Source organism: Lemur catta, chromosome 11 (genome assembly GCF_020740605.2).
Source record: "Lemur catta isolate mLemCat1 chromosome 11, mLemCat1.pri, whole genome shotgun sequence".
Classification (NCBI taxonomy): domain Eukaryota; kingdom Metazoa; phylum Chordata; class Mammalia; order Primates; family Lemuridae; genus Lemur; species Lemur catta.
The window spans coordinates 51,230,675-51,254,878 of NC_059138.1; the positions used below are offsets into that span (position 1 = coordinate 51,230,675).

At 36.3% G+C, this 24,204-nt stretch overlaps 1 protein-coding gene across 9 annotated transcripts in view; it reads left to right on the top strand.

Annotated features, from left to right (window-relative positions):
* The first annotated feature begins 702 nt into the window (after positions 1–702).
* Positions 703–24,204, top strand: part of CFAP69 (cilia and flagella associated protein 69) — a 62,086-nt gene continuing 38,584 nt past the window's right edge. For 3 of the 9 annotated variants that reach the window (XM_045564043.1, XM_045564042.1, XM_045564044.1), the window contains exons 1-2: positions 1,027–1,083; positions 22,649–22,747. In XM_045564043.1, coding sequence (XP_045419999.1) covers positions 22,657–22,747 — 91 coding nt within the window. In that variant the 5' untranslated portion in view covers positions 1,027–1,083; positions 22,649–22,656. Of the gene's footprint in view, positions 1,084–11,615; positions 11,676–14,304; positions 14,371–16,678; positions 16,789–19,311; positions 19,389–22,648; positions 22,748–24,204 lie in introns of those variants that run through there. The other 6 variants (XM_045564047.1, XM_045564048.1, XM_045564040.1 and 3 more) reach the window with 6 other exon arrangements.

The window sequence follows — 24,204 nt, forward strand, 5'->3', positions numbered from 1 at the left end:
TGGTGTTTGGAGTTATTAAATTATATTGATGATTGTCATGAGAAGCTTTCCACTAAAGTCATGACCCTTCCTGTATTATTATTCAGGATACAATGGATAGATAACAACAGTAATAGTAATAGTAAAGATAACGATAATCTTGATTATATTGGGTGCTTATTATGCGCCAAGCGCCACTTAAACACTATCATCTCATTCAATCCCAGCAACAATCCTATTTTACAGATGAGAAAAGTGGGGCTTCCAAGGGTTAACTTGCTCTGGTTTCAATAATTTGACTCAAAAGCCTATTAACATTATGTACAATGCCTTTTTTGTTTGTTTATTGATTGGGCCACTAAAATACAAACGTGGTAAAAGGCTGGGGAACTTAGGAGACTGGTCATTTCTCTAGGGTGAGGTAACCTCTGCTTCAGCACCCTCCGTCCATCACATCACCACCCTGCATCCCACGTACACCCCTCAGCCCTCCACCCACTCACGCCTGTTTTAAGCAAGGCTACCAAGACAAAAACACACTCGGCGCCTAACGTGCCACCCCCCGCTAAGTACGGAGGTCTCCCTCCAGCCTCGCTCTGGCTCGCCTGCAAACTCACCCATCGCGAGCGCGGCGGGGTAGACTGGACTTTGGGTAGTTTGGCTCTCCCGGTTTCCGTAGGAGCCACCATCTCCTCCGCCTCTGGCTCCGCCCCTAGCAACGCGCAGGCTTGTGTTGGCAACTAGCGGACTGGCTGCGCCTAGGCCTGGGGCTGGGCGGCCTCGGCACGATGCCGGCGGTGTCGCGGTGGCCCAGGCCAGGACCGGACGCTCGGGGCCTTTCGCGACTGTAGCGGCTCTCAGGCTGCCTTAACTTCCCGGTGGCAGGGCCTCTTTGGACCCAGCGGCTGCGGGCACACTGTAGGGCAGGAGGATTCCCCCACCACCATCCCCCGACACACACTCTCCTCCCCGCTGCCGCCCGCCATGTCCACAGCACCGGCCGTGGCGACGGCCGAGGCCCAGGAATCCGGCTACAGGAGGAAGTCCAGCAGTCCCCGTCAAATCCCGGTGGTTGCGGTGGTGACGGAGGACGAGGAGGCGCGGGTATGGCCAGTTGTCTGTGCTTTGGGAGGTGGAGGGGACGGGGGTGAGTTCTGGGGGAGGGGACTAAGCCTGGGGGTGGCAAGGGCGGAAGTGGGGACCCGAGTGGAGATGGGGGAGCCCGCGGGACAGAGGTTCCAAGCGCAAAGCCGACCTCCTCCCCCGAGAACTGTGCAGCCTGCGAGTGGGACTGGCTGTCGTCAACCAGCCTGTCTGGGGACTGGTGCTGCGTGGTCCTCCTGGAGCTTTTCCACTAACCTGGGTAGGCGGGGCTTTGCCCGTGCTAGGTTGGAAAGTGTGGTCACGAAGGAACTGGGAGGGAAGATATCATTCTTAGCCAAATTTGATTTGATGACCAGATGACTGTTTGCACTGAGCTTTTATACGGAGATCTATCTCTGTTATCAAATGATGTTTTTGATGTAGGTGTACATTCTCCTATTGGTTGCTTTTACAAATGAGAGCCCTAAAGCCTTGAGAAGTTAATTGAGTTCCTAGTGCTTAAATGTTGCTACTATTAAAGCCTGCACCTGAAGGGGAGGAATATGTTGTTAAAACTAGAAATTAAGCATCCTTTTAAATATGCAATTGGAAGCTGGTGGTTATAGGTTGGGTCGGAGAGAATGGGGAGAGAATAGAATTCATTTGTTTTATTGTGCTGGTACAGAATTTGTTTTGGGTTTGCTTTTGTTATGAATAGAAAATAAATACTTCAAGTTGGTCTGTTGAGAAATTTCACCCGTGACGCTAGCTTGGATCTCCATTCGTGGCGGAGGTGTTTAGAAACCCTAGGTCGTTTATTTAATACAAGGCTTCCACTGCTCTCCCAGAGAGCCATGATCGTGCCTTAAATGCCGTGAACTCTGTGGAGTAATCCTGCCCTGCCTCACACTAATGGCGTGGGGCCATTGTGGGAATTCCAGTTGAGGCTTAGCAAGTCTCAGGCTGCGTCAGGAGCCCCGTCTCTTGCGTCCACAGCCTGGAGCCTTGGAGAGTTTTTGGGGGGTGGCCAGTTGACTGGGGACCTCTTCTCCCAAGGAAATAGGATTGAGCTCTCTCAGGAGGGTCAGACGTTTACATAGTAACCTGCAGAGCAACAGCACTTTTGCTTGAGAAGGAGCTAGTATTAGGGGAATTTACCTCAGTGGTTTTGTGGAGGTATTTCCAATATGGGTAGGGAGAAGAACTTTGGGGAACAATAGCTCTCCACTCCCAAGGCTGTAAAGGAGATCTGTACTCCCAGGCACGGGACTAAACTGACAGGTAAGTGAATTTATTTGGTAACTGATGGCTCTCATTCTTCCTTTACTTGGTGTAAGAAAAATTGGGCAACATTATATGAGTCAGGCAAACATGGGTTAAAACAAAAAAAGAAGAAATACTTTTAACAAGCCATTGCCAAAACAGTCCATAACGTACCAAGTAAAACAAAACAAGTATATGTGTATTTTCTCCCTTGCTTATCTTTCATTACTACCACTCCTTCCAGGGCCTAGGATTCTCTTCCAGGAGGAAATCTGTCAACATGCATTAATTCATGTTCTTGCCTTGTTAATAACTACTTCTAGGAGTAGTAACATTTTTGGAGTACTGAGGGAAAAGGCAGTTTCTACCCAAGAAATGATATAGAATAGGAACGTTTTAGAGCTGGTTTAGAGACCAGTCTAGTTTTTTGTTTGTGGTTGCTTTTACAAATGAGAACCCTAAAGCCAGGAGAAGTTAATTGAGTTCTTAGAATGATAAATTTAACCTTTTAGACCTCTGCCTCAGGCCAGTGGAGGAAAGACCTTTGGAATTCTTAATGTTTCCAATCCTTTCAAGCCATTCCACATGTGCATCTGTGTTTTAGAGATAGTATATACTAGTGGCTAAAAGTGAGAGTGTGGCTTCAATTCTGTAAGCCAGCTCTGTCACGTACCAGCTATGTGACCAAAGGCAAGTATCTAACTTTTCTGTCAAATGGAGATGATAGTACTCATGGCATTATAAAGACTATATGAAATAATGTATATAGAGAACTTACATGGTGCCCTATATATTGAAAATATGCAGTTATCAACATCATCATCATCATCCTTTATCCAGGGAGGTAGCACTCCTAAAATTATTTGTATCTTAAAGCTAAGGGATTCTCTGGAATTCTTAACATTCCCACTGCCTTCCAGGATGTCAAAGTGACACTAGATTCCCCTGACATAATACTTGCTTAATCTAGATTTTGGTCTGCTCACTTTCTCTCTTCAGAGATGTTTCTAAGAGGCAGCTGGAGATTTCTTAATACAGAAATGATACTTTGGCTGTTGTGTTTTTGATAGCTGTTTTGCATCATTTTCTTTATTACAAACCTAAATCTGAAGCATTTCAGTTACCATCTGAGTTTACATAATTGAAGAAAGGCTTGAATATTTACTTAAGGCAGAAGGTAAAATGTACAGGTTATTTTGCTCATCTTTTTATATATGTCTCACTTCTGCCTTAAATAGTATTTTTTTCTGCATCTTTCACAAAAATAACTTGCGTAAAAGGCAATATAGCTACTGCAAATACTAAGCTACCATAAATAGTATTAGCAGAATATTAGATTTTTCTAATTTCATTAACTTTGAAATGTTTATAGATGGAATTATGGAAAATGTAAATGTAGATTATGAGTGAAGCTATTAGTAAATGGGCAAAACAATATTTAGGAATCTGAAATTTTGAATCCTTTTGTGTTGTTCCATGTTGTGACTTTTCATGGAAAGATATTCTATGTAAGCACTCTAAATTTTCTCTCTAAATATTTTGATAATGCCTGCTATGATTCCAAAGCCTTCATTTTTAATTTATTTATCATACTTTTTAGATTTCAAAACAATAAAATAGTATTAGAATTTTGTTGGTCATTTTCTAATTGTTAGAAACTCAGGACAAGTTGCTTGCCTTTTCTAAGTCTTGTTTTCCTCATCTGTAAAAGAGATTTTTAGAAATGCCTACCTTATAGAATAATTGTGAGAATTAAAGTTTAAAGTATTTGTAAGGCATTTAGTGCAGTGCTCAGTATATACATTCTAAGTGTCCCATAAATGGTAACTACCTTGGTTATTATTGACTCTAGTCATGACATCGTTTATTATTATTAAGTAAATTCAGATGATATTTACAAGGTATCCAAACCTTTATTAGGTGCAGTACTAGGGAAAGACAAATAGAAAGATAGATCTCAGATTGTTTTTCTAGTATTAGTTCTGGTACCTATGTGGCTCTGGCTTTCTACTAGAAGGTAGAGGTAATGTAGATTAAAGATATATTATAGCATTTCACCCCTGGAAGAGTGGCCGTGAAATATACCTTAATCATATGTTGAAATTACAAGATACCTCATCGATTACCCTTTGTTTTCTATTTTAATGTTGTTCCCCTCATTCTAAAGAATTCCAAAGTCCTTTAGAGCAGGGCTTCTCCAGCTGTCATGCACATATGGAGGATTTGGGGATCTTATTAAAAAGCAGAGGTCTGGGGTGGACCCCTGGACTCTGCTTTTCTAACAGGTTTCCAGGTGATGCTTATGTTGCTGGTTGGAGGACTCCATTTCCCACTTTGAGTAGCAATGCTTTAAGTGCATTATAGCTGCAGGATGGTATGATCAGTGCTACACAGTTTTACAACAAATTCCCTGAAAGCTGTAGGAGATAGTTTCTGGTAGATTCAGATTATGAAATAATAGACAACAACAACAAAACAAAATTTCAAATCTCCCCCCTGCACCAGATCAGATGATATGATAAAAAATAAGGAATACCAAATGGGGCTTTAAAAGAACTACTTGTTTTCCTCTCCTGTCAGGGCAATGCCTCAATCAATCCTGGATTATTGTCACATCCTTCTAGTTAGTCCTTTGGTTCACACCTCTTCCTCTCTCCCCAATCTGTTCTCCTTAAACTCCTCTTCATCATCCTCCTTCCTCCCACTGAGCCCCACACACTCTTCCTTTCAGGATTCCATAGTAGCTTCCATTGCTTACCTCATCTAACATATTTACATTGACTGCATTACTTAACCTCTCTAAACCTATTCTTTTTTCTATAAAATGAGCCTGTGTTAGATGAGTGTTCCCTAAACCTGGATGACCATTACAGTCATCTGAGGAACTCTTTAAGGAAATTGTGCACAGCTGGGCCCTACCACAGATGCATGTACTCAGGCATAATCCCCAGTGTGAAGCCTGGGACACTTTGAAAAAGCTTCCTCAACTGATTTTTAACCACTGAGCTAGATAATATCTAAGGTCTCTCTCTGTCTAGCCTAAACTGCTTCTATTCCAATTCTTTGTCCCATATTTAGGGTTTTCCAATACATGATCTGTACTTTATCTGTACAGATAAAGTATATACTCTGCTTAGTGCCACCCCTAGTGAGGGCAGAAACTTTGTTGTTTTTTTCTCTAATATTCCCCAATATAGTACCCAATACCTGGTACACAGGAGGTGATATTAAATATTTATTTAATGAATGCCCTCCCCGTTTTCTGAATTTCACTAGATCTTACTCTACCTTCAGATCCTACCTCTCCAACATGAAGTACTCCTCCAACAGGAAGCACTTCCCATTTATTTTCACCCTCATAGATCTCCTCATGAACTGGTATAGTCCTGGGTCCGAGTCACACAATTTCTCACCTAATTGTCACTTGTTTTATGTTGGTCATGTTTTATTTGTATAAATTTTGTCTCTCTCACTGGAATATGGGAATATTTCCTTAAGAGTAGGAAATATCTTAATAGTTTTTTGTCCTTCCCAGCATTTCTCTACTCTGAGCTCAGAATAAAAATTTAGGTCCTGGATTCCAAAGCCTTCTATGCTCCAGCAACTTTGACCCCCTGGCTTCTCCTCAAGCATACCAAGTGTCCAGCCTAACGGCCTTTGCACATCCTGTGCCCACTGCCTGGAAATTTTCCCCTTGATAGCCATGGCTTGTTTCCTTACCTCCTTTAGACTTTGCTGAAATATTACCCTTCTGTGAGTCCTTCACTGACTACTGAGTGTAAAATTATACTCCTTGAGCATCTCAGCACCTCTTACCCCCTTTATTTTCTCCAGAGCATTATCATCATTGTATCAATAAAAAATGACTGATTTTTGTCTCCCCAGAAACATTAATTCTTTATGAAAGCAGGAGATTTTTGTGTTTTATTCTCTGCCATATCTTTAGCACCTAGAACAATGCCTGACACAGGATAAGCACTCAATAAATATTTGTAGAATAAATGTATAATTGTAATTAGTTGACTCGCATAGGTGTTATGGCTGAGCTTCCTTGCCCAAATTTGCTCTCCCTCGCCCAAATTTGCTCTCCCTCTGAGAACCTCTGAGAAGTTCCACAGTCTGCCAGTTGATGTCATATCCTATCACTGTCTATGATACTGCCATGGACTATGTACCCTGTTGAGGGTTCTTGCAAGAAATAACCTCTGCTGTGAGCTGGGCATGGTGGCATGTGCCTATAGTCCCAGGTATTTAGTAGACTGAGGCGGGAGGATCACTTGAGCCCAGGAGTTCGAATCCATCCTGGGCAACATAGTGAGACCCCTATCTCTAAAAAGAGAGGGAGAGAGAAATAACCCCTTTGGTCATCAATTGAGGAACCAGGCAGATAACTACAGTGCAAAGAATCAGAATTTCTACGTCAGACAGACCTGCTATCTCATTTAAGCAATGTGGCTTTAACAAGTTAGATCCTAGGGCCTCAGTTTCATCAACAGTGATAATAGTGCTACCTTTATTTGATAGATATGAAGATCAATTGAGATATAAAGTGCCAGACACATGAAAGAACCACTATAAATGTTGGTACCTTTCCCTATAACCAAGTATTAAATGAGCAGGATTTCTCCCCTCTGAAATGTCCCTTGGTAAAGTGGAAAAATAAGTTCATCCTATAATGTGAAGTAAGTGGAGGTCTAATTTTCATCAAAGCAGTTTATTAAACTTTTGATTTTAAAAGGTTTTGTTTTATATTTTTACAGTTTCTCTATAAACATGATGATAATAATTATTTTGATATTTACATGTATACATTCTGTTTTTACTTTCTGTTTGCTGATCTCATTTACCCAAAATCTTCAATTATCACTTTAAGCCTATGATTCAGAAACCTCTGCCCCAAATTTATCTCATCTCCAGCTCCCAGCACAAACCTCTTGCTCTAGCATTCCCTGTCTCAGTAAATGGTGAGACCATTTGTATAATTCCTCAAGCCAGGGAGTCATCCTCAGCGTTTTCTTTCCCTCTCCCACTGCATCCAATCACTCATTAGGTCCTCCTTGATGTTTAACTCCATTCACAGTCGTCTATACCAGTTGCTGCTACCTTAGTCAATGCCTGATTTTACAGACTGCTCTCCTACCTTCAGTTCAGTCCTTTCCATTTCAGTCTCACACAGTAGACAAAATGATCTTTTTATTATTACATTCTTCTAGTTAAATCTTGTGGAAATAAATGAAGACTACTCCAGTGAGAACAGAGACTATTCAGAGCTTGCTATAGGGAGGAAGTCAACCCCATCACTTGCTTTTGGTAAGAACTCCCAGACAGACAGGGAAGCTTTATAGTGGGGGCTGGGGGAAGGGGAAAAGGACTTCTAGTATGCTTTAATTGTAGGTTGTTGCCATGGGGAAGTTAGAGGTGAGCTAACTAGAAGTGGGACATTCTATATTATGAATTAGGAAGCATATTTGGCTTTCTCTGGTTAGTACTAAATTGGAAGCAGGGGGTGCAAATGGGGAAGCTGGCAGTCATTGACCAAATCCTGACTTTTCTGGCCCAGTTGCTGCAGAAGTTGTGACTTGGTTTCCTGGGCTGGTTGCTGTAGAGCTTGTGAACCAGATTTATTTTTTCATATATAGTCTGTCCCATTTCTGTTTATATATTCAGTCTCTCAAACCATTTAATGGCTTCTTAAGATCCTTAGTATAATGTACAAGGCCTTCTGTAAAATCCCATGCCAGATTAATAGCTACCTGAGCTCAGGGTGATGTGTTCCCCACACCTAGCACAGTTTCTGAAACAAAAAAACCTGCTAATAAGTATTTGCAGAAGGAGGAAAAGGTTAAGGAAGGCAGGGGGAGAGATAAAAATCTTTAAAAGTCAGTCAAGCAGGTAAAAACCCAGAGTAACATGAAATGATAATGCAAGATAAATAAAGAGGAGGAATCTATACTTTAATCTTTACTACTACTACTTGTCTACTTGTTTCTTTCTTTTCTTTTTTTTGAAACAGGGTCCCACTCTGTCATCCAAGCTAGAGTGCAATGACACGATCATAGCTCACAGCAGCCTCCAACTCCTGGGCCTCCAACTCCCACCTCAGCCTCCTAAGTAGCTAGAACTACAGGCATGCACCACACCCAGCTAATTGTTTTTTATTTTTGTAGAAATGGGGTCTCACTATGTTGCCTAGGCTGGTCTTGAAGCCCTGGCCTCAAGTGATCCTCCCACCTCAGCCTCCCAAATTACTGGGATTACAGGGGTGAGCCACTGTTCCCAGCCTTTGTTTCTTATAAACTTATACCTATTGATTTGGGGAAGAAATTCTGATAACACACAGTTATTAAAAAGAAAACCCTGCATTGAGTTTTTATTTCAATATTCTTGTCTAACCCTCTGAGCAAAAATTACAGAAAATAAAAACCCATTATATATGTGTGTATTATATAAATGTATATATATAAAATCTGAGAACATAGAAGGAAACAAGAAAAGACAACTAAGGTAGTGGCAAATGGCACTGTTGAATCCCCAAATCTTAAAAAGCACAATTCTATTTACCAAATTTTTTTGATAACAGTAAATTTAACAACTTAACAGTAATGTTTAATAATTTTTATTGGCATTCATAATATCAAATATAGATAAGTACTTAGTAAATCCTTTTAAAATTATTTTTAAAGGTAAAAATCATTTTGAGTAAATAAACTCATTCAAATACTTATTCTGCAAGCTTAAAGTTTAGGATGTTTAATGAAAAATTGTTTTGGAAAGAAATTTCTTGAGATCAGAATATGTGAATTTGTAATGTGAAAGGCAAGGAAATTCTAGACCTAAGACATGATGTAATAATGACTGTGGAAATACAGAAAACTATGTATTATAGATTTAAAACTCAGAAAATACAATTATGTTAATACTAAGTAAAATTACGTAAAGTCTTTATGCATGTAAATAAAAACAGAAAATCTATAAAAATAAGTATAAATGCATTTAGATGATAGATAATAAGTAGAATTTTTCCCCTTATGATTTTTTTTTCTTTTTTCTTTTGGGAGACAGAGTCTCACTCTGTCACCCCAGCTACAATGCAGTGGCATCATCATAGCTGCAGCTCACTGAAACCTCTAACCCCTGGGCTCAAGAAACCCTCCTGCTTCAGCCTCTGGAGTAGCTAGGACTATAGACAAGCACCACCAGGCCTAATTTTTTCGATGTATTTTAGAGATAGGGTCTCCTCTTCCTGGCCTCAAGCAATCCTCCTGCATTGACCTCCCAGAGTGCTAGGATTACAGAGATGAGCCACTGTCCCTGGCCCCCCCTTATGAGTATTTTTTATATCATTATTACATCATCTTTTCAAACAGTTATTTTAAAGTAGAAGTAAGTGTGAAAGGAGGAAAGAAGAAATAAAGGAAACTGGGATAGCTTAACTTCTGCAATGGGTGCAAGGAATATTGATAAAACATTTGAATTAAAATGTCCGGGAACAAAGCATTAATCCTGAGATAAATATAGCCAAAACTACATTCAGAATTTGGAGATTTCTGTATCATAAATACTTAAACTTTCATCAGATTATTTGTTTTTTTGCTATCGAGTTTCTTGTGTATTCTGGTTATTAACCACTTGCCAGATGGATAATTTGAAAATATTTTCTCCCATTCATGAGTTTTTTCTTTACTCTGTTGATTGTTTCCATTCCTGTACAGAAGCTTTTTAGCTTGATATAATCCCGTTTGTCTATTTTTGCCTTGTTGCCTGTGCTTTTCAGGTCTTACCCCAAAAAATCTTTGCCCAAACCAATGTCCTGAAGCATTTCCCCAACATTTTGTTCTAGTAATTACATAGTTTCAGGTTTTACATTTAAATATTTAATCCATTTTGATTTGATTTTTGTATATGGTGAGAAATAAGGGTGTAGTTTCATTCTTCTGCATATCCAGTTTTCCCAGTGTTGAAGATACTGTCCTTTCCTCAATGTGTGTTCTTGGCGCCTTTGTTGAAAATGAATTGGCTGTGAATGTGTACATTTATTTCTGGGTTCTCTATTCTGTTCCATTGGTCTATATTTCTGTTTTAATGCTACTTTTCCATGCTATTTTGGTTACTCTAGCTTTGTAGTATATTTCAAAGTCAGGTAGTGTGATGCCTCCAGCTTTGTTCTGTTTGCTCAGGATTGCTTTGACTATTCAGCATTGAGTACTTAAAGTTTCTTTCCTCATTTACCTATAATAACTTTATTATAAAATGCCCTCTTCTTGGTTGCATTTTCTAAGCATTTGTTAAACAACTAACAGTAGTATATGTCAGGCCCAGTGTTGGGCACTGGGGATGCCAGAAAACAAAAGCCTGCTCTCAAGCGAATTTGGGGGCAGGGAGTCATGGAGGATAAACATGTGAAACCTTTCAGAATAATGGGATGAGAATTGTAATGGATATACACTTAGGCTGCTGTGGGAGCACAGGGGAGAGACATTTTTCTAGCCTTTTTCATCCTTTGGGAAGGTAACATCTGAGCTTCATCTTGAAGGACCTGTAGAAATTAGCCGAGGAGAGCAATACGATTGTAACAACATAAGTGAAAACAGAGGAGGGGGTAAGAGACATTAATGGGGAGTCATTGAATGGTTTAGATGGGTTATGTTCAGATTTGAGTTTTATTATTCTGACCATAGAGCAGAGGACATTGTTGAAGGGCACAAGAATGGAAACAGGGAGAACAGCAGGAAACCTGTGCAATTGAGTGAGAGATAAGAACTGAATAAATCAGTAAGATGGACTGGGCTCAAGAAATATTTAAGATGTAAAGTGTGTAGTATTTAGAAGTTTCTGTTTCCTAATGTGGATTACTGGAAGAATGCTGGCACCAACTGAGAGGAGGGGATACCTAGGTCAGGCAGGCAATCTCCTACCTGTAGTTTAAAAGCAAGTTTTATCATATATCTGTGTAGGCAAACTTGGTGTAATGTGTATGCACATAGAAGATAATTTTATTTCCTAAAGCATGAAAGTGCTGTTATTTCAAATGGTTTCTTGGGTCTTTCAGGGCTAATGAAATTTAAAAACATTAAGATTATAAAATAATACTAGAATTTGGGAGGTTTTTTTTTTTTTTTACTCAAATTTATTTATTCCTACAAGTTCTTCTGCATCTCATTTCCCCTTGCTATTTTATTGTCATAAGATTTTTTTTAAGTTACCAAGGGAAATAACATATAAAATTAGTGTGTTTGCTGTGGTTTCTTGATTCCCTTGGTATAGACTACTAAGATTTGTATATTTTTTAGGATATTTTCAAGCCTATGGACCTTAATCATATCATCAAACTCCTTGAAGAGACTGATAAAGTGAGTAAATTTTGAGAGCAAATAACTCTGCTACATCACTTATAAACTTTTATTTCCCTGAAACGTAACATGAATTCCCATAAATGTTAGCCTCATTTATCTCCTTTTGTTGAAGATATTTCAAACAGTGTATATCTTATATTCAAGGACTGTGTGAATTTAGTGTGAATATATTTAACAAAACACAGAGGCTGGAGAAGGAGAATGGATTTTCTTTTATGGTATGGATAAACCCATGGTGGCTGTAAACTGAAGGAATCGTAAGAGTAGAGAAAGGATCATCTAGCCTCTATAAAGTGCTTGGATGAAGGGAGTGGTAGAAAAAAGGGTATTATGATGTACTAATTAAAATTTCCTAATATGAAATCAGGCGATACACCTACCCACGTACATACACACACACACGCATATACATACTCATAGATACTTTATTTTGAAAAATATACATACTCATAGATAATTTATTTTGAAATCGTATACAGAATGTAATGTAAATGAAATTATTTTGTACACAAGACTCAAAATTGAGAGTTCAGGTATTGGGAGAAAGTATAACAAATGTGTATGCACACATGCTCATCTACCACATGATATTATCCAAGAATTGACTGAATGCCTGAAAGCAGCACACACTATAAAATAATGTGGCGATTTCCAAAGAAGAGTGTATATTCTTAATAAATAGAAAATGGGTTAACCATGGAATAGCCTACCAAAACAAAGCAATGTCCTATGAATAGCAGGCACAAAAATTTGGTCATTGTTTTAACATTTTTTTAGTCTCTACTTTTTTACCTTGAAGAAAAACAAAAATAATAACTCTAAAAGAGTAATTTATCTTTTGCTGCCTAAGGTTTCTATGAAAAGTTATTTTTAAATTGTGACTATAGCTGCATTTCCTTAAAAAAGAAAACCTAACTATGTAGTACTCCTATTAGCTGTTTTGTTTGTTTGTTTTCTTTGAGACAGAGTCTCACTTTGTTGCCCAGGCTAGAGTGCCATGGTGTCAGCCCAGCTCACAGCAACCTCAAACTCCAGGGATCCTCCTTCCTCACCCTCCCCAGTAGGTGGAACTACAGGCGTGCGCCATCACACCAAGCTAATTTTTTCTATTTTTAGTTGCCTGGCTAATGTTTTTTTTTTTCTATTTTAGTAGAGATGGGGTCTCCCTCTTGCCCAGGCTGGTCTCGAACTCCTGACTTCAAGCAATCCTCTCACCTCGGCCTCCCAGAGTGCTAGGATTATAGGCATGAGCCACTGTGCCCAGCCTCCTATTAGCTGTTTAATAAGGCTAAGGGAAAAAATATAAACAATGCCATGGCTTCTCAGAAACAATTTAAGATTAAAAGAACAGAAGGAAATCGATCATGAAAACACATCACTGTATAGACTTTGTTTTCATTTTTAATTGACTGAAGATGTTTGGTTTGCACAGAATACTGAGCATATTTTTGAAGTTAAAAATACAATTTCTAGAGTCACATTGCCAAATTTGACTCCTAACATCACCACTTTTTAGCTGTATGTTTTTGGACAAATTACTTAAAATATTTCAGCTTGCGTTACTTGTTCTGAAAAAGAGGGATAACAATAGTATCTTCCCTAATGGGTCATTTTGAAGATTAATGAAGTGCTTGTATGGTGCATGACATAGAAAAAATGCATAATGTACTTCAGCTATTGTTAATATTGTTTCTGGAAACAATTATTGCTTTTATATTAACCTCATTTTGGGTCCCAATTTCCTAATCAAATTTAAATGGTAGTGATAGTTTCTATTAATACATAATATTTGTACAAACTGATGAGGTACATGTGATATTTTGTTACATGCATGGAATGCATAATGATCAAGTCAGAGTATTCAGGATACCTATCACCTCAAGCATTTATCATTTCTGTGTGTTGGGAACAATTCAGATCCTCTGTTAGCTATTTTGAATTATACCATACATTATTATTAACTATAGTCACACTACTGTGCTATTGACCATTAGAATTTATTCCTTCTGACTATATGTTTGTACTTATTACCCTACTTCTCTTCATCCCCCCATATACCCTTCCCAGCTTCTTGTAATTATCATTCGACTCTCTACCTCTATGAAAACAACTTTTTTAGCTCCCACATGAGTGAGAACATGCAGTATTTGTCTTTCTGTGTCTGGCTTAATTCATTTAACATGATGTCCTCCGGTTCCATCCATGTTACTACAAATGGCAGGATTTCATTCTTTTTTATGGCCGAGTAGTATTCCATTGTGTACATATACCACATTTTCCTTATCCATTCCTCCATTGATAGACACTTAAATTGATTCCATATCTTTCCTCTTGTGAATAGTGCTGCAGTAAACATGGGTATGCAGGTATCCCTTTGTTATACTGATTTCCTTTCCTTTGGATAAATACCCAGTAGTGGGATCACTAGACTGTATGGTAGTTTTGATAGTTTATTTTTATCATCACTGTTTCAGGAAACATTTTATAATGCTTACATCATAATATAGTAATTTAAGAATTACTTGATACTTTTAATATTTGTACTTTGTTTTTATATTGAAGAAATTTTTTAAAATCTCAACAGGTTTAATAGCATAAAAAAACTAAAATAGATCATTTGTTTTAGGATGATTTAGAAGAAAAACAGCTTAAATGGGTTAAGAAACTGGTGCAATGTTATCAGAATGGACTTGTATCCTTTACATATATATGTATGTTCATTTCATTTATCCTGAATCAGAATTTCTGTTAGAAAATGTTTTAGTTTCTTACTGCTGCTATAACAACTTACCACAAATTTAGTGTCTTAAAACAATATAAATTTATCTTACAGTTTTGGAGGTCAGAAGTCCAAAATCAGTCTCACTGGGCTAACTAAAGTTAGAATATTGGCAGCCAGATTTTGGAGCATTTCAGGTTAAAAAAAAAAAAAAAGAAAGAAAGAAAAGATATTGGCAGGGCTGTTTCCTACTGAAGACTCTGGGAAAGAATCATTTCCTTGCCTTTCCCAGCTTTTGGAGGCTTCCTGTATTCCTTGGCTCATGCCTCCTTCCTCGCAGTGGTATCACTCTCACCTCTGCTTCTGTCATCTATCTCCTTCTCTCTCTGACCCTCTCCTGCCACCCTCTTTCCCTGAAATGGATCCCTGTGATTACATTGAGCCCACCTGGATAATATAGTCTCGTTTTCCCATCTCAAGATCCTTAATGTGTCTGGGGGAGTAGGACACCGACATCTTTGGGGGGGCCGTTATTCTGCCTGCCATAGAAAATATCTAACATTTTGTGTTTTTTATAAATTGCCTTCTATCAGAAAGTAGAAATAAAATTTAAGAAACAGTATAACACAATTAACTGTGTGGATAATGTCAGTTTCCATAGTTTCAGAAAGACAGTGGATTTAGTTAGGAGGGCCATGTCAAAGTCTTGTTTCTGTCAATTTATGTGAGCAGTTTTACCTTTGATAAGCTTCTTAACTTCTCTACCCTTATAAAATAGAGATTATAGCACCTCATGAGATGGTTAGGAAGATCAGATGAAATCAGGTACATGTAAGTGCTTGATAATCTGCAAAACATTGTATATTATCCCCACTGAACATACCACCCTAATCAGAATACATGGAAACCAGTGTGTCTTAAAGCTCTCTGTGCAGAAAAACCAGTTTGTTGTTGGGTTTTTTTTTAAAGCCTTTGGGTATATATGCTATTATAAATTACAATAAAAGATAACAGGAATATCAGATTGTTATAAAAGTTTTTAAAGGTCTACCCACTTTCTGTACTCATCTTGTCACAGACTGGTAACACAATTCCAGAACTGACAGTAGTCCATAGCATAGACCATACTTTTAGTAGCACTGATCTAAATGACTTGAGAATTGTCTGACTTGGTCTAAAGAACGTATCAGTCTCTATATTAGCTTGTTCAAAACCTCCTAAACCTTCTATTTAGGGAAATGTACCTTATAGTTTTATCTAAATCTTCTCTTACTATATTTTTTCCTTGATTTTATCTGGATATGTTAGGTCAGTCTGAGAGCTTGTATAATAGATATTAAGCACAATTTACTGGTAGCTGAAAAAGTTTACTAATAAGTGATTTCTTCTCCAGTCTTAACCTGACACTGCCATCATTTTTTTTTCCTCGGGTTCGATGGTTGGTGACAAATGGCTCTATTTCTGGATGCTTTTCATAGGCTTGCTTTAGAAGTTATAAAATTTAGCAAAGATAAGTTAGGGGAAGTATCTTGATCATCTCTCTAGGAAGTTAACAGAGCATTATAATTACCTAGCTCTCCTGTCTCTTCCTAAGAAGGTCCTAGAAACAGTCTAGAAGTAATAGGATTCAACCAAGAGTGTAAGTCGTAACTCCCTTGATTTCTTAGCTATAAAACTAAATCAATGAAATTTGTTTATGTACCAACAGGATTTTTTAAATAGGTAAAATAAAGATGCTTTTTACCTGAATATCTAGAAAGGGTACATTTTGCTTTCATACTAGTTTTAAATGAAACAAAATAGCAACTAATTTAAACATTAAAAACAAGAAAATGCATCTGAGTTAAGTGTTAATAAAGTAGTACAGTAAAGTAAGATTTGGGTTGCTTATTCTGGAGCAGTGTATGTTTGTGTGTGTATGTTGGGGGAGGGACTGGAGATGAAGGATATAATTGAGCTTAATCAAAAGTTAATTTTTTTCAATGCCTTATTACTCATTGCCAATAGGAAGATACCAATCAACCAAATCAGTGTTACAGTAATTGGAAATCTAATTTTAAAGTTGTGTGGGGGAAAAAATTGAATAAGAGGTTACTGAGACAAAAATTAATATTCAAAAATAATTTGATTCTGAGTTTTCCTCTTCAGACTTCAAAGTAAGAATAATTAAAACAGTATTCTACCACATTTAACAAAATAGATGGAATTCTATAGACTTTCTTGGCAAAAGTGCTGCAAAGATATTAACCTTAATTTTATTTCTTAACCAAAAATATTAAAGCCCTTAAGGGATTTAGCACAGATATTTAAAATTCTGAATCTGTGTGCAGGAAAGATTGAAAAACAGCCCTGTTTTGCAGAATCTGCATATGATATCCTAAAATTGTGTGGGTAAGTTGATTTTCTTTATTTTGTATTAGCAAGCATTTTATTATGTTTTATTTTGTATTACAAAGATATTATACATTATAGTATAGCAGAGTGATACAGAACTCAGAAAATTTCAGTTAATCACTTGATTCTAGCAGTTGGTATTGCAAAGGTAGTCAATTTCATTGTAGTTTGAGATTATTAGCCACAAGAGATTAAATTATAAGTAAACTAAAAGGTTTTCTTGTAATTAGCTGTTCGTGGTGAATGATAAATATTAGATGAAACCAAAGAATTGTAGTATTTTTAGATAATTGTTGATTAAATTTATGGGTAATACTTATAGTTTCAGTCCAGTGTTTTTCTCTCTCTTTAGAAAATTTGGCTCTCCAAAGTATATTAGGTTATATGTAATGTTTTATTTGGTTTTCCAAATTTGAATGAAGAATGAAATATTACCAGTTATGTTTGGTATGTATTTGTAAAATTTGTGTAAATTAGAACTAAGAATTATGAAATTAATATTTCTCATCCTTTCTACTGTTATTTTTCCATCGGGTTCTGGGAACTGTGAATATATTGTGCTTCCTTGCTGCCACACAGTGGCTAATCTAGGTATATATTAAAATATCCATCTTTAGTTGCTCCATATAATATGGTAGAGGAAACTACTTAAAGTGGGAATAAACCTTTTTGACAATTTTACCCACTAAACCTTTTTACCAATTTAACTTTTTAAATTGTTTGTTTTAATATTCAAATAGTAGAAAGGTTTCGTAGGACTATTATACACGATAGGTACTAATGCAATTTTAGGTTTAGTAGCAATAGTATTTAAAATTTTGTAATTATTTACATTTAATTTTTTGATGTCAGAATAAAATAATCAAAATAATTTATTGAATTACTGCACTATGCCTTACTTTCTAAGAGGGACTATGGAAAATAAATAAATAAATGATTGATCTGGTGTTTTCAAGGAACTAATGGAAATTATTATATTAACATGAGATTGTATTATGTAGAGCACTTTTAAATTTCAAAGCTGTGCAAGTCCCAGAACACCAAGTTCATAAGCATCACTTTCAACATCAGTGCTCCTACAGAGCTCTGCCCAAAGTTGGTTCTCTATGAAAGCTTGTGACTGAATGTTTCATTGCATAATAGGACAAATCTTTTGAACTGCAGTCTTCACTTTCCCTCATATTTCATAATTACTTACGTTATTAATTTTTTTCTATTTTTAAATTTCTGCTTGTGTCCTAAAGTCTCTATACTTCACCCTCACTTGTGTCTCTTTTCAAGACTTTTTTGGGAGATAAACACATTGAAAATAAGAAAAATAAAGTCAAGCCTTTCTATTTTGGCCTTTAAATAGTATGTTTTTCTCATTGTATCAGAAGTACAATGCTTATTTTTTTTATAACCTTTTTTGGTTGAAAACTCTTCTGATGCTTTATCTTATAGGTTGTCTCCTATGAAAGAAAAGGAAAGCTTATGGACAAAAAGCACTAGTTTTAGAGTTCTTCATTGTAGAGATCCAGCAGTCAGCTGGATAACAAGTAATAAGTTGTTTGTTTCAAATGACAAATTCTAACAAACACTAGAAATGAAACTCTGTAGCATTTATATAATTCTCCTTGCCATAGCTTGCCCTTCAAGTATCTTTAAATTCAAATTGACCTGCATCCTCATGTGATAGTTCTCAGTACCATTTTTCAAACCCTTGGTTAATTTTTCCTGAAAAACATGAATTAAAAGTCCTATATATACAGAATATGTTACACTTCCAGTAGTACAGGAGGTTCAGATTTTGAATTCATGAAATGTCAAAATAGTTTACATATTTAAGGTATAACTTTTATATCTCCTTTGAAATTTAGACTAAATGACTCTGGTTCATGTGCCTGATCTTTTATGATTTGTAAATAAGTTATTCTCAAAAACTTTGGTTATAGTAGCTGTGAAATGCAATTCTAATATAATTAATATTTGTTAACCTAAATTCCTTAGTGTCTATAAAAGCATTCTGTAATTTTGTGGACAGTAACCAATCCAGTTAATAAGGAAAAGAGTACTGACCTCTAAGAACAAACAGTCTACTGATCTATTAACTAGCATTTTGAAAACTTCAGAAAAAGCCCTTAAACAGTTTTTAAGTTATAGGTGATCTTAGATCTGTGGTTTGTATCAGATTATACATCATCTTCCCTTGATAGAATTATAGCCATAATTCATTATTATTTTGCCCTCAAAGAGAAAGAGGATTCCTAAGCTTTTTATTCATGCAGTGATACAAAATGGCTTTCTAAACCCATGCATTTTATATCCATATTTCTTCATTTTTATAAAACTATTTTATTTTCTTTGTAGTCAGTCAGTTAGAAACACTTTTTTCTATATAGTTGTCAATTTCCCAAGGCTAAAGAATAAGATATCACCCTGATTTTATCCTTTAGAAAGGAAATTTCCCGTACTTTACAAATGATGCTTCAATTAAAGACTTTATTAAAAATTACTCTTACATTCTTCATTACTATGAAGCTTGCCATTTTTGAAAAAGAAAGTATCGGATGAAATAACTTATGCTGAAGATACTGCTAATTCAATTGCGCTTCTGGGTAAGTTAAGATTTCCTTAAGATAGAGAGAAATGTCTAATTTAGCTATGTTTAAGAGTGCTTGTTCTCCATATCTAGGTTCTTCTCTTATTTTCTAATTGGGAATTAATCATAGTGTGTTTGATAATAATTCTGACATTATTTTCTACTCAGATATTTCATGGGAACAATAAGAATATATGTTCCTGAAGTGCAGGAAATGGCAAATACCTCTTTGCACTTATCTGACTTGGTATTATTTAGTTTGATGAAATGTTTGTTAATTTTTCTTGTAAATCAGAAAGTTTACATCTCCCTCTTTCAGTAATCACAAAAATGTTTTATTTTATTTTATTTTATTTTAAGACAGAGTCTCACTCTGTTGCCCGGGCTAGAGTGAGTGCCGTGGCGTCAGCCTAGCTCACAGCAACCTCAAACTCCTGGGCTCGAGCGATCCTCCTGCCTCAGCCTCCCGAGTAGCTGGGACTACAGGCATGTGCCACCATGCCCAGCTAATTTATATATATATATATATATATATATATATATATATATGTATGTTTTTAGCTGTCCGTATAATTTCTTTTTCTATTTTTAGTAGAGACGGGGTCTCGCTCTTGCTCAGGCTGGTCTTGAGCTCCTGAGCTCAAACAATCCGCCCGCCTCGGCCTCCCAGAGTGCTAGGATTACAGGCGTGAGCCACCACGCCTGGCCCACAGAAATGTTTTAAACTTTGAACTCTAATACTTAATTGCTAGAATCATTGAGTTTTTAATTATTCATTAAATGATCTAAAATTTTAAATAAAATCATAAAATGGTAGAACATTAAGAACTTTAACATACATAAAGATGCAGATACTTCTATTTTATACATAAAATATGAAAAGTATCATAAAAGAGTAGGCATTTATATCTGGGTTATTGCTTGATTTTCTAGAGAAAGAAAATAATTTCCTAGGAAATGAGATCAGTGAAACACTAGGTCTTTGAGTCAGCTCCTGAGACATGACAGCATGTTCCCAAAACAAATCCTACATTAAATTTATGCTTATTAATTTAAGTCTTTATTTGCATAGGAGAAATAAAAGATATGTGATTGACCCGATAAATGTTTTTAAAAAACATTTACTGAATAATTATGTTTCCTGCATTATAATCCATACAGAAAAGTATTAGAGTTTCAACTGGAATGAGTAAAAAAGGATTTTTATTTTTGACATAGACGCTAACCCTTCATATCTAAATAAGTGTTATAGTCTTTAATTGTAATTACTTTAGGCAAACTACCTAGAGTTCATCTACTCTACGGCCTAGAGTAGGTGAAGGTATTGTGGAGATTAAACATGGGTAAAGAACACCTTAGGAAGCAGGCAGATTGAGAAATAATGGGAAATTTTAATTCTGTGGTAATAGAAATTTTAGTTCTATCAGTGGAAATTCACAGTGAGAAGCCGACTCAAAAGAGGACATGGTAGTATTAACAGATAAAAAGTATAGGTTTTATTGGTATCATTATTTAAAAAATGTGCTTGTTGCCCTTATTATTTTAAAATGTTGCCTCTGAGAGTGTTAGAAGGCATTTGTATTATAAATACATGGTCCATTTCTTACTGTCAGCCTGCTTTTTGCTTAAGATTGGTCACCTGTCTACAGAACACATTACTGTCTTATTTGAGAGCAGTATGAATTCTTAGCTTTAGATGAGCCTCCCTCAATAATTACTGACTGCAAGTATTACTGTTCTGTCCCTTATTTTTTTAATTTCCAGAAACATGAGTTTAAACTAAAATAATTGTGTGTAGGATGAAGTGTTAAACAAAGGCTATTCATGATTTTTAATAATAACTTCCAATTTCTACGATGGACTAGTAAGTTATAGTACATTTTCTTCCAAATAATACATAGATATTTCTGACTTAGGAGCAAGATTCTGGGAGTGGGTTAGTGAAGAAGTTGATACTCTGCCCCAAGATTATAAAACAGGAAATTATGAGATATTATTCAAATTTACAGGGAATAAAAGTGTGGAGAAGCAGATGAGAAACTCTAGAATTTCCCAAAAACCTGAATATTTGGGTAGTTTTATTAGAAGTTTGCAGTTGTTCTTGTTGCCTAAAGCTTTTTAAATCCTAGTGATTCTCCAACTCCAAAAGAAGGGTCCAAAAATAAAATTAAATAAAATTAAGAGTTAGAATAATCTTGAAACTGTCTTTTGCAGACAGAGATTCCTAAAGCAAAGGTTGGGCTTTTCTTTGTGCTTCTTCCTTTTGTCCACTTGTTTCCCTACTTACCACCTCCGGAGATGAACATTATACAAGGCCTAATGCAAAGGAGGAATACCTAATTATTCTTTTACCCTCAGAGAATCCAACCAGATCTGGTTCAATTCTAAAGCTGATGCTCCTGACTACAGATGTCCTCAGGCATCCAGAGAATGTGGATCATTTCCAGAGTCTCACAAATCATTTTCAGATTTCACTGGGGATTAACACTTGTAGGACTTCAACAATCCAGTAAATGCAATCCAGTTTGAAATACAAGCTAAAGCCAATTCGTAGTAGTTTAGATATGACTGAAAAGGAACCCTTTCTATTCCCTAACCTTACCCAGGTAACTTCAACATAAAAGTATTACATTTGCCCATAGGGCAGACTGTCTTAAAACCACACTCTTTCAGTCTGCCAGCAAATTGAAGAGCAAAGCTCACCTGGAACTTCTTGAAGCAAAGAATGTATTATTAAAGGCAATAAATTACTGACTCTTTAGTTAGGGAGAAAAATACTAGCCCATATCTTGCCAAAATAATAATAATAGCTAACACATGTAGAACACTATGTGCTAGACATTGTTCTCAGCCTTTTTCTCCTATTAACTTATTTAATCCTCACAATGATCCTAAATGTAGTAATATTATTATACCTGTTTTATAGATGAGAAAACTGAGACACAAGTTTACATAGGTAGTAAATGACAGAGCCAGTATTTAATCTGACAGTCTGGTTCCAGCATTTATGTTATTAATCATCATTATTTTCTTCCTAGGGAAAAAAAGCCTGGATTGATTAAAGGGCCAAATATATAAGGATAGGTCTGGGGTATTGTGTATGTGTATATGTATGTATGTATATATGCATATATGCAAATGTATATATGATTATACATAATCCAGTGTGAATCTCTGGGAATATTTTTAATAATCATGTTATTAATATTTATGCTTAAATTTGAAAGTAAGCTTATAACAGTGTTATTAAATAGCACTCGTTTATCTTTCTGGCAGGTGACTTAATGAAAATACCAAGTTCTGAATTGAGGATACAAATTTGTAAGTGTATTGTTGATTTTTATCATGCAGAACCACCAAAGAAGCATATTCCAGGTAAAGTCTGCAATGGTCCTTCAGTAATAGTTTGTGTATTAAGAGGACAGAATATTCTGTCTCATTTTTCTTTGAATTTGAAAGAGACAATGGGCTCATAAATGCAACACATTAAAAATAAAATTTTTTTTTAGAATCTTGAGCTCTTCAGTCATCCTAAAAAAAATTTCTATATATATTTCTTTCAGTTTTAGATTTGCGTATTTTTATTCTGATACTAAATGTTTATGAAACAGTTTGTAAAGTCACACCCAAATTAGTTTAATTATAATTATTACTATTCATTACAGTTGTTTAGTACTTTTGATAAATTATTTATTTTTAAAAATTATTTTTCTAACGTATTTTATAATTATTCATAATATCTGTCCAACCCAATTAGATGTTAAATTACTAATGCTGGTGCCATTCTCCATCATGTTTGGGAAAAGAGTTAAGTACATTACAGCTCAGGGATCTTAATATATAATGGTAAAGTGGACCTCACTGAAATGGGTGGGATCAAGACAGGGGGCACTTGCCCTGTGACAATATAATGTTATTTAAGACATACTTTATCCCTTCATAGGTATAAAGCTATATGTTCCTTAATATAGGTGGAAATAAGAGTCTGTGGTAATTCAGAGAAAGATTATTTATGACTAGGGAAAAGTGGGAAGACATCTGAATTAGAGAAATGAATAAGGAGATTATTAAATGTCAAATTTGAACTTTTGATGAGATAGACAGGTAGAAGTGTTTGGTAGATAATAGACATGGATACTAAAAGCATACAGGTTTGGAATCCACCCAAATAGAGATGAAAATTGAATCCATGAGAATGGTTGAGTTTGCCAGGAGATAAAGCATATAAACAGCAAGGGGCCAAGAATGACATTGTGGAGAGTACCCACACTGAGGTTTGGAAAAAGTGATTCAGAGAAATTCGTAGTGAAGGGAGGTTCAAAGAGGAGGAAGACCTAAAGACTGCCACATGTTGTGTGCCAATCAATGAAATGTTTGAGGAACGAGGAAGTGGTTTCAGTGTTAAATGCTGCAGAGGCTTCTGTAATTGAGGAATGAAAAGGCCAAGTTAATGTGGTATCTGAAAAGGTGTAGTTAATTTTTGACAGATCTATTGACATAAAGTGGTCATTGCAGATGCAGGATTAAAGAATGAGAGGATTGTGAGAGTAGAGGCAGTAGGTTTGATAGTGAGGCAGTAGAGGCAGTTCATGAATGCAGACTTATATTTTAAGATCATAATGTTAAGAGAGGCCAGGCGCAGTGGCTCACGCCTGTAATCCTAGCCCTCTGGGAGGCCGAGGCGGGTGGACCGCTCAAGGTCAGGAGTTCGAGACCAGCCTGAGCGAGACCCCGTCTCTACTAAAAATAGAAATAAAAATTATCTGGACAACTAAAAATATATATATAGAAAAAAAATTAGCCAGGCATGGTAGCACATCGCTGTAGTCTCA